The 12174-nt window shown below is 32.5% G+C and overlaps 1 protein-coding gene across 1 annotated transcript in view; it reads right to left on the bottom strand.

Annotated features, from left to right (window-relative positions):
• Spock3 (SPARC (osteonectin), cwcv and kazal like domains proteoglycan 3) overlaps positions 1-12174 on the bottom strand; it is a 382391-nt gene that overhangs the window by 2148 nt on the left and 368069 nt on the right. Inside the window, exons 8-10 of the mRNA XM_051182485.1 lie at positions 6937-7158; positions 3907-3969; positions 1252-1389 (exon numbers count right to left, since the gene is read on the bottom strand). Of these exons, the coding sequence (XP_051038442.1) occupies positions 1252-1389; positions 3907-3969; positions 6937-7158 (423 nt within the window). The remainder of the gene's footprint in view (positions 1-1251; positions 1390-3906; positions 3970-6936; positions 7159-12174) is intronic.

The following is a 12174-nucleotide window of genomic DNA, read 5'->3' as shown; positions in this document are numbered from 1 at the left end:
ACAGAGACAAGCAAAGTTTCTTGGTAGCAGCATTTTTCTCGTTTGGACTCTGCTTTGTGAGAGACAAGCAGATAATTGTGTGACTCATTTAAGGGAAATTTCCTAACTCAGCATAAGGGGATAAAACTGCAAGGCTTTTAAATAACTCTGCTAACAATTTATTAGTGTATATGAGAGATGGCAATGACCATGACCATATCTCCTCCAAGCCAGCAGCATGCTTGCTGGATGGCAGCGGAAACCAAGGCAGTGAACACAGCTTTCAGTGCTGGCGGTAAAAGTACCTGCCACCATCTTTGATAAACCGCGGATGACACAGCTATGACTTTCATTTTAGCAATGTTGTTGTTTACCAGATAAAAGAATCGTGGCCAGAAAAAGATAAAGATTTACAGTAAAGACAGATTCACATTAAGAAAAACCACTAAAAGTTTACAATGTGTTTTAAAATATACATAAACTGTTAATCCCAACAGCCTGATAGATTTGCATTTATACCATCTTAGGAGTTTGTAGGGTAATAAGAAGGGTTTTTTAAAATAGTTAATTCTGTTTAAAACAAACACAAACACTGACTTGAATGTTGCATTCTGGGAAAATTGATAAAAATGGAAACTGTAAAATCATATAATCTCAAATTCTTGTATAATTCTTAAATACACATAAGATATATGTTCATAAAATAATTAGAACATCAACTATAACTATCATTTGATACACAAATGATGTTTTTCATACCTAAACATAAGGAAACAAGCAATGCATTAGTCTAATTTATCAAACTTCATACAGTTGAAATTGAGTTTTGTTTGGGTTGGCTTCATTTGGTTTGGCTGATGAGGGTCATGTTATTCAACTCATTTTTCACCAGAGAACAGCAGACAACCATTCTAACAATATTCATTGTTTTACAGACTTAGATTAGAATTAGAATATGCACCTACATTTTACAACTTTAGCTAGAATAAATGTTTGTGACAAACATCTTAACTTGAAGTAGGAATTGAAATTCTGCTTTTTATCTTTCTCTTCAAGATACTTAAATGTGTCTGTTTTGTATATTGTTATTGTTACCACCATTCACAATATGCAAGAAACAAGACTTCTTTCCACCTATAACATTCATATGTATCCTACATATTAGAAACGAAGAATAGGGGAGGTCTTTGTTAAATGCTTGAAAAAGTTCATGAGCCTTTGACATATTTAATTGTGTGTTAGAAAATTTTATGAAGTGAGCCTTTCTCTTACCACAATCTGTAACACCATTTCTTCTGGATCCTATGACTTCATTTCCATATCTGTCAACACACCAGCACTGCCCTACACTTCCATGGCATTGTGTTGGCTTGTAGTAACCATCTTCATCACACAGAGGGACATATTGTCCTGTGAAGTAAAAGGTCACACACACAAATGTAAAATAAGTTTATTAATAAGGTGTATTCTCCTTTAGATGGTTATTATGTATTAGTATCCTAAAGAATCAAAACATGTTTGACTCTATGCTCATATTAAATCATTCAGAACACTTAGCATGGCATCCAATACCCTTGCTTGTGTTATTATTGACAATTTTCTATTCTGGCTTTCAACAATTTCATTCAACATTACAAAAAACCAATCTATGCCAAGCTGTTTCTCACTAATATAGTGTTACTTTGCTTATTCCAACTGAAATCCTTCTCAATTCCTACACTTTTCATTTTAAGGCTTCAACAAAAAATTACTCACTGTATAGTATTCTCTCTCTTTTATTGTGCATGTGTGTTTATGTGGATGCCTCTGTGTGTGCTACCATTATTTATTGTTATCACTATTCTATGGTATTTTTTTCTGTTTGAAAATATTTAGGATCTCTTGGTTTTCATTGTTATACAAACCATACACATTACACTGAAAGTGGAACCAGAAAATAGTGGGAAAATAGCTACTCCTATTTGTAGAACCTGACACAGTCCCATACATAGTACATGTATAATGAGGGATGTTTAGTTCTGTATAAGCTTAGGAATTTCTTCTACAAATACTCCAACATTAGCTACAACTTTTAGACAATCAGATATTTCCATTTCTCCCCATTTATTCTTTCATGTGAACAGAATTCTCATATATATTCTGTTAAAATATCTATTATAGAGAGAAAATATGAATGTCTTTTCTAGTAGCTCATATGGGATGATAATTTTACACCATAAAAAGCTTCATAACTCTAATACATACAATGATACATTTAATACAAATATAATTCAACTGAAATATGTGAACTGATATGAAAAATTTACCAAAGTTAGTTTCTTCTACAGTCTTCAAGGCATTAAATACAAGAAAAAAAATCTTTATACCTACATAATTAAAATATGGTGATGTTGCAATCATTTTGTTATGTCAGGAAACTTAGAATAGAACACTGGTAAGTATAGCACTTGCACTACAGACATGAATGCAAACTTGATCTTCACATTGAAACACATGATGCTTTACCCTGATAGAGCAGCTGGCCAATTGATAAATGCCTCATGACCTCCCCTTAATCAAAAAGAGCACTTAAGGCATCCAATGTTCTAATATCTTCCTTCTTATATCATGAAAGAAGAGTAAGGGAAATCTTCCCAGGTTCTCACTAAATGTGACTCTTTAATATATTCAGAAAAGAAAAGCCAACATTCTAATAGATTTCAGTACTTCTTGACCTTGCTCACCTCTGAAATATCTATCTGAAGTTAAGGGCTTCTTCAGGGTGCAATGTGAAATGTTGGATTGCAGAAACATGCTCATGCATCCATATGCTATTTCCCCTCATGATTTATACCACCACAAGCAGCTATCCACAGTTTAAAAAGAAAATTGCCCTGTTTTATAATCATTGGTTTTTCACCTAAAGCATTTTATGACAAACCATTTAACTGAATGATGAGGCCTAGGGTAAGAATTCCCTAGAACATTAAAAAAAATGTTCTAATTTAAAGTTACTATATTTTTAGCTTCATGGATACTATCTAAAATGATGTTTATTAATAAGATTGAGAGACATTGTAAAGTCTTAAAATATGAATGCTTCAATATACACTCACAATGTGGTACCTAATGTGAAAATACAAACATACACTTATGATGCTAAAATACAACTGGCAGAACTGGTCAAATTCAAGTTGTATTGTAGCAATAATAATTTATTAGATTTTACAAATAAGCTATACAATTTACAGCATGTAAAGAAAAGGATGGAAAGAGATGAGTGAAGGATGTATAGAATATATTCTCTGTTAGAAACATTTCTAATTTAAAATTATTTCAAATGGAATTATTAACAATGTGTGATTGTATATTCATATATATATGAATATAACAGCATTGTGACAGACAGCCAAGTATTCAAATATTTTATGACTTTGGCTAAATTATTCTATTATTGTGTCTCATTATTGTCTCTCTCATTTATCTACCTACCATTTACCTACCCATTTACTTATGTATCAAAATTTACTTACTAAAAGTAACAGTTGTAAATTTACTAATGAAAACCACTAAAAGTCCTGCTCATATTTCTGAATTAAAGGTGCAATCACCTACATACATTTGATATGGGTGGTCACATATGATGCTACCAATCCTTAAACATTTAACTGTAGAAATAGACATTTTTGCTGATTCTAAATCTCTTTTGTACTTAACTTTCAAAATGAACATGATATTAGAGTAATAAAACAGAAATTAAATCTTTCCATAGGTGAGAAAATAAAAGTAAGTTCAATGACTTTCCAAAAATTCATAAATTTTGCTGATGAAATTTAATGCAGTCTCTCTTTTCTGTCTTTGTTGGATTAATATTGATTTTATGTTGCTGTTTCCCTGTGGTAATTTATGCAAGCAAGAAAGCTTCCAGAAGAATGATCTGTGACTCACCTAGGAACTTCTTTATCCCTTGTCGCTTCTGAATGTTGCTGAGCTCTGTCTGGCAAGGTGGGTCTGTAAAGACATTAAACCCAGTACTTCAAGGACTTAGTTAAAGAATGTTCACCTGCCAAGCTATCCATCTGTCATGCTATCACATGGATATATGTGTGTGGATGTATCATGATAAACATGTGCAGAGATATATCAATGTATAGATACATGATGGAGTGTAACAATTTACCATTGATAGCAATGGTAGGTTTTCCTGATATTTATTAGTATGACTGAAATTTCATATAGAATGATAACTACATAGATACAGATGATGGAATACATTTACTTTTTACATTTAAAAGTCTAGATCCAGTTAATTTATGACCAAAATCTAACCCATCTCCCTCTCATTTAGCATATGCCATAGGATAACAGAGCAATTTTTCACTTTGCAATTGCAATATTCTATGAAAAGGATACTTCTTTTTTCAAGTGACACTGAACATTTATCTGTTTTGTTGTTGTATAATATTATTGGTGTACCTTGGTCTTTAGTTTCTTGAGAGGCTTCAAATGTGTAAGTTGTTTAAAAAGATAATGTCATATAAAATGTCATAAAAATCTTAGGAGAACTTGTCAATTTGTAAGTATATATTTTTTCTGCTGTATTAATGATCAATGATTTAAATGAATACATGTATGTGTGGATAAATGAATAGTTTTAAATAGTTATAATGCAGAAGGTTTATTGAAATTTGACACCCTTGTTCAAGAGTTAAGGGAATGTTACTAAAACAAATAAATAATTTTTATCCTTGACATAGGTAGGGAATGAAAAGTATTATAGCTATCACAGAACACTAAAATATCAATTAATTGATATTCTTGTTCACTATATACTCTCAGAAAGAAAGGTAAAATATACACTATATTTCAATTAATTTTGAAGTTAGTTATTATGCTACCTGCAAAATAATTCAATCATTAAAAAGCATAGTATAAAGAAATAAAAATAATGTGCTTAAACTATACATTATGCAATCAGTATGTGAGGCCAAAAATATTAGATATTAAGGAAATAAAAAGTAATTTGTTTTCAAATACTTAGTAACTACTTTATTGTTGTAGTTCATATTTAAAATTGATGTGATTTAACTTTTCCTTAAACTAAAGAATATAAATTAAGACACACTGATATGTCAAATAAAAGCTTTAGTCTCATTGCCCTACTGACATGACTTTATCCAAGCTTTCAAATCTTATTAAAAAGTTACATAAGTGAGAAGTGGATTTCTTTTATTTTACTAAATAGATGTATGACTATATGCATCTGAAATTCCTGCTACTTTTGAATGTTTTTAAAAACTATTTTTAAAATAGTTTTTTTCAAATTAAATTCAAATCCTTTTCCAGTTTTTAAACTTTTATAACAACCATGCATTCTCACATTCAATGATTTCAGCATTGTAGATTTTACATGTGTGTTCACGACTATGTAGTTTTCAATGCTCATACATAAACATGAAAGACATATTATAATAAACAACAAAACCAAAATAGCTACCATTAATATAGAGAAAAATATGAGCAAATGCATTTTAGTGATAATATACTTGAATTTATTCAGTACACTTACTATGTCATGTACACTAGCTATTAATAACTAGAATGTCTTTTATAGTTTTAGTTGTGAACCTAGCCTTTAATGGCTAAGCCTTCTCTCCAGCCCTAGAATGTCATTTTAGGGAGTGTTTGTTTACATACATAGTCTATGTAGTCAACCTAATAATGTGTATTCACAAGTGTGTTCAATTTAAAATACTTAATGAAGTAAACCAAAATTAATTATTGATGTTTATTATTAAAATTTTTATAGAAAATATATTCCGATTGTGGTTTCACTTTTTGCAGAGTCTCCAAGATCTTCTCAACTGCCCTCTGACCCAAATCATTTTAAGTTAAATTGGTTTACAGATAGTTAAGACCATCTCTTTAGCATACATATGATTGACTTATTTTTTGTCAATGTATAGACAATTATTTCCTCCCCAATTTCTGAAATATTTCTAAATTACATAATTTAGTTAGCAAGGTAATACTTATAATTCCATATGAAGTATGGTAATAATTGTTATATTTTAAATATCTTGTTCATTTCACCAAGTTTTAAAAGTATAGTTAATACTAGCTGCACAATATCAACTTTGCATCCAGTTGATTCAGTTAGTAGCAACATAATAATAATTCCTTAGTTTTCTAAATATTTATTACAGCATGAGGACTTATATGGGTTTTTCTGTGCATGTATTTCACATGTAACATCTCAAAATTTGATTCTAATTTAAAATACATTTTTATAGCAATTAATATTGGATGGGCTGAAGGGAGGTGTACCTTGGAGGAAATAATCATGTAAAGAGAAAAGGGAATGTGATGCAATTATATTTTAATTAAAATGTGTAATTTATTTTAAAGGATACACTAAAAACATCGCTGTTCTTCTTTGGTCCCACTTCTTTTGGAGTTTTGGAATATTCTCTAACTAGTGAATTTTTAACAAGCTAAACTACTTGGGAAAGACTGAAAGACTAAATAATTTTGAAAATAAAATGAGTAAAAGTAACTTCACAGTGAATGCCGATGTTCATGCAACTCATTTAACAAGATCACAAAATGAAACATTAAAACTCCACCGTATAGTGATAAAAAACCCATTTATTTTACACTGTGAGCAAAGCAGATAACAAATTAATTTCAATGATTACTTTTAATATTTATGTTCTCATATCTCCGTGTGCTGCTTGCTTGTTCATAATGGAAAGTATAATGAAATACATTAATATAAAACATTAATTACAATTTCGATCTTAGAATATTTGTATCATTAGCACAATTGTTTTGTTCAATATGTTTCTTATTTGTTCTTTCATTAAATATTCAAATTAGAAAAAAGTACTAAAATTAGTGAAGATTGGGTGGTGTTAATATTTAAATGAAATTTAAAATGCATGTCAAGTAATTCTACCATAGTAACCTCACTTTTACCTTGCTGTCTCTGGAAGCAGTAGCACCATTCATTGTTAGATATCAAACTGTCCTTGTAAGTGTCACAAGAATTGAAGAACGCCTTTGTGCACTGTTCATTCTTATCAAGATATATGCTTCCAAGCTCTGACTGGTCTAATAGAAGGTCGTAGTTTGTATCAAGTCTATTAAACATCCAGCCAAGTGAATCCTTGCAAATTGGCAAAATACTGGTATCAAATCCTACATGCAAATAGAACATGATTAGCTTAGTATGCAAAAAAACCATTGTCAGAAAATAAAATAAATCAACATAATGGACAAGAAGTGGCTAGGCATAAAAGCAATATTTTAACTTCAACTTGGGAAATTTGCTTAAAAGTATATCAGGTATAAAAATAAGTATCTCTAGTTTTTAGGATTAATTAACCAGATAACATTTGCTACTAGTTAGTGGTCATTCAATGGAATATGACATTGCAATTATATGCTACTTATGCTAGTTATAGTTTAAACTTTTCTGATACTTACTAGATAATCATAATTTGCACTGTATTATTGAGTAACATTTTACACAAACTGTTAACAAGTGAGCAAATAGCTATGATGCAATATTTCTCATTCTGACTTTACCTTCTTTTGTGGTGATGTTTACAATTACCAAAGTGCTGTAAAGAAAGCACCAAGGTCACTTGAGGGAAGTAGGGTTCACAAAATGGCAGCACTTGGTTGTACCCAAGCTGTGTAGTATTAGACATGGGTCATCCACAAACCTCAGAGAAGCCATCAGTCCTATTTTTCATCAATGTTGCCAGTGATTTGAACCATTGCAATATTACACTCAATATATACATATATGTATACATATATACATACATATATATATGTATGTGTTTATACACACACACACACACACACACACACACACACACACATATTGTTCCTCCAACTGGAAATAGGATGTAAGAACTTGCTTATATGAGATAAGAAATGCCATACAAGTAAATAAGAAGAATCTAATTAAAGTTCTTCATGAGTTGGTAAAGGCTGAGGAAGGTTAGCACAAGAACAAGTAGCTTCATTCCCTTTTACAGATATTTTTCCACAGGGCTCATCTAAACATCTGAAGGAAGGCAAGGCAGAACAGAGAAAAAGTAAACTGAGAATCAAAGGTAGGCATGGAAAAAAGATAAAGGTACATCCAACTGTCTTTTTATCTCCCATGGAATTCCTTAATTTCTTTGTAAAGAGATGAACATCATGCCACTTGCTTTCATTCAGAGAACAGGTTAAAAAATGAAATGATTCTATCACTAAGAAAATCTTGGTGGATCAAAGACCTAAACATAAATCCAGCCACTTCTCTTAGAAGAGAAAGTGGGAGGTACCCTTGAACAAATTGGTATAGGAGACTGCTTCCTGAACATAACTCCAGTAGCACAGACACTGAGATTGACAATTATTAAATGGGACCTCCTCAAACTGAGAAGCTTCTTTAAGGCAAAGGACACAATTGACAAACCAAACGGCAGCACACAGACTGAGAAAAGATTTTCACCAATCCTACATCTGACAAAGGGCTGATCTCCAAAATATACAAAGAACTCAAGAAACTAGTCAACAAAACACCAAATAACCATATGTAAAAATGGGGTACAGAACTTCAGAAAGAATTCTCAATAGAGGACATCAAAAAGGCTGAAAGACACTTAAGAAAGTGTTCAATATCCTTAGCTATCAGGGAAATGCAAACCAAAACAAGTTTGAGATACCATCTTACTCCTGCCAGAATGGCTAAAATTAGAAACACCAATGACAATTTATGCTGGAGAGGATTTGGAGAAAGGGGAACACTCCTCTATTGCTGATGGGAGTGCAAACTTGTACAGTCCATTTTGGAGATCAGTATGGCGGTTCCTCAGGAAAATGGGAATTAGTTTACCACAGGACCCGGCAATCCCCCTCTTAGGCATATACCCAAATGATCTACATCCATGCAACAAAGACATGTGCTCAACTATGGTCATAGCAGCACTATTTGTAATAGCAAGAACCTGTAAGCAACCTAGATGCCCCTCAACTGAAGAATGGATCAAGAAAATGTGGCACATCTACACAATGGAATACTACTCTGTGGAAAAAATACAATGGAATCTTGAAATTCGCAGGCAAGTGGATGGCACTAGAAGAAACCATCCTGAATGAGATAGCCCAATCACAAAAAGAGGAACATGGTATATACTTGCTCATATATAGATTTTAGACCTAGAGGATTTCCAGCCTATAATTCATACCACCAGAGGCACTAGGATACAAGGTAGATTCTAAGAGATTCATATAAGATCCCTTACAGAGTGGGGGGAGAGTGAGGAGGCAGTGAGTGGAAAGGGAACTAGGAGAAGAGAAGGGGAGGAGTGGAAAGCACGTGGGACTAGGAAGATTGAGTCAGGGGAGGAATAGAGGACAGAAAAGAGACGGGGGAGGGAGAGAGAGGTTGAGAGAGAGAGAGAGAGAGAGAGAGAGAGAGAGAGAGAGAGAGAGAGAGAGCATACTACAGGGAGCCATTATAGGATTGAAGAGAAAACTCCACCTAAAGAAATGTTCAGAGGCTTACAAGACTGACACCAACTAACAATTTGAACAACAGTGGAAAGGCTCACATAAATGGTCTTTCCTGATAATGAGATCAATGACTAACTTATCCACCATCATGGAGCCCTCATCTAGTTCCTGTTGGGAACAGAAGCAAACACTCACAACTAAACACTGAGCCAAACTAGAATCCAGATGCAGAGTGGGAGGACAAGACCATGCTTCAGATACACATAGAGACAACTGACCTGAACAAGGAGGAGCTAATGGGCCCCCCAGACTGATGGCTGGGAATCCAGCATGGGACTGACTCAGAGCCCCTGAACATGAGTCTCAGCTAGAAGGCCTGAGCAGTATAAGGGACCTCATACAGTAGAACCAGGATGTATTCCTGGTGCAAAAATGGACCTTGAATGTACTTCTGCATGGAGGGATACTCCCTTAACTTAGAGACAGAAGAGAAGTCCTAGTCCTTACTTCAAATGACTTGACTGATTTAGATGACCACTCCTGGATGGCATCACCATATATGTGGAGTAGAGGTGGAGTGGGAGGGGAGGGTGGTCAGGGTGCATGTGGGGGGGGGAGAGGGAAAGAGGGAGGGAGGGTAAGAGGAGGGGAAGGAGGGAGAGGGAACTGGGATCTATATGTAAAATAAAAATGAAAATAAAATTGATGGGATAAAAAAAAAGAAAATATTACTTCTGAAAAAAGAAATAGAAAAGAAGCTGAAGAAAATGTTTTTGTTGACCTGCTATTATGGAATGTTATACTTGTTACTTTATAGATTTGAAGACATTTTATTTTCATGGTGTTTTATTTTTAATAAATTTGTTTTTGAGATAAAAAATTTTTAAATCTAAAAAATAAAAAAAAGCAAAAGAAAAACTTGGGAGACTGTCTTGTGTGTAGAACTATAAAGGGCTCAGACATTGACTAAGGGCAGAGTCTCTGAGAGAAAAAACTAGGGAAAAGGGACAAAGCAAAGACTTCAAAAAAGCTATGGACCATCTCCAAACAGACTAATACAGAAATAATTAAATGGACAGAGTTAGAAGAAAAAGCATGTGATAGACGAGATGGTTAAGGGAACAATGAAGATTTCGGTACAACTAATAAAATGTATCTAATAAAAGACAGAAGAATTTTATAGAATATAAAACTTGGCAAATATCAAGCAAATAAATACAAATAAAATTGACATATTGTAGTTAAATTTACTTAAACAAATAAAAAAAATGGAATTTTTAAAAGCAGCTGGAAACAAAGTTCATGTTTCTGTATAGCAGCTGTTCTCAGCCTGTGGATCATTACCCACAGGGTCACATATCAGATATACTAATTATCAGACATTTACATTGCAATTCAATACATTAAACTATCAAAACTCATTATGATTTTGCTACATTGTTTACATTTAATTTATACATTTCTCTTTGTTTTGAGTATTAATTCTTGAATATTTCAAGATACATACTGATCAAATATTCAGTACTTTTTTGTGAAGCAATAGTTTTCTATGTTCATCTTTGCCATTATGACTGGTGTAAGATGACATTCAAAGTTGTTTTAGATTTCCATTCTCCAAACTGTTAGAGATGATGGATAATTTGGGATGATATTTTTAGCCATTGTTGGGCTGCATTAGGTTCAGATTCTTATTTAAAATTATCCTTAAAAAAAAAAACTGTTTTACTTACAATGAAAAGTATCTTTTTTCTTAAAAATAATACAACTGACAAATTTTCATGTATCCATTAATTAGAAATCCATCATGATTAGAAATCTTCTCATGGATTTCAAATTTGCTGGAGCTCATGTTAGTTCCCACTGTTTGGTAAGTAGTATTCTTAATGGGGCCATTCGGGAGGAATAATGTAATGTAATAGCTTTATTGCATTAAATAACTTACATCTATATATAATTTATAATTATTTATTAAAATACATAGGGGAACTTTATTAAAATTTATTTGATCAAAATCACAGCATCACTATTTTAGGAAAATACTTTAGTAGTGCTATGGTACATAAATAAATCTCAATATAGAGATAGTTACATCTTCCTAATAAAACAAGTAACTGCCAGATGTTTCAATAATTAGAAACACAAAAATAAGCAATGATATGGTTGTTTCATTTTATTACTTTAAATGAGAAAAGAAATTTTATCTCCTAACTTTAGATCTTTGTTTTCAGTTGATGCATTTCCCTGTTATACCTTGAAGGCCCCTATTTCATTAAAAAGGGGTATTATTTTTAAGCCATGTAATTCCAAATTCAATCTTCTTCTCAATGTGAGGACAGCATGCCACAAAGTGAGCCATATCTTGGTAAGAAATTAGAATGCCTTCATATACCCTGGGGGCTGAAGTAATTCGATCATTTTCTCTCACTGTGAAGAACATTTGGTGTCTAAGACACGATGTAAGACATCATCCAATTCTGAGGGAAAGGCTCTTTATCTGAGAACTTTGCATATGATGTTCATCTCTACCATGCTTTACAAGTTGATATAAAGGACATTAATGACATAATCCTTTCATAGTACTAAACAAACTCTATTATAGCCTTTTAGAAAGATTCTCGGCATAGTTCTTGTGCTATAAATTCTTCTATCTTAAAGAATAAAAGAATATGCTGGCATATAAATCAAACACAAGTTAAA

The sequence above is a fragment of the Phodopus roborovskii genome, unplaced genomic scaffold (assembly GCF_943737965.1).
Source record: "Phodopus roborovskii unplaced genomic scaffold, PHOROB, whole genome shotgun sequence".
In the NCBI taxonomy this organism is placed as follows: Eukaryota; Metazoa; Chordata; class Mammalia; order Rodentia; family Cricetidae; genus Phodopus; species Phodopus roborovskii.
This window is presented reverse-complemented; position numbering and strand designations above follow the sequence as displayed.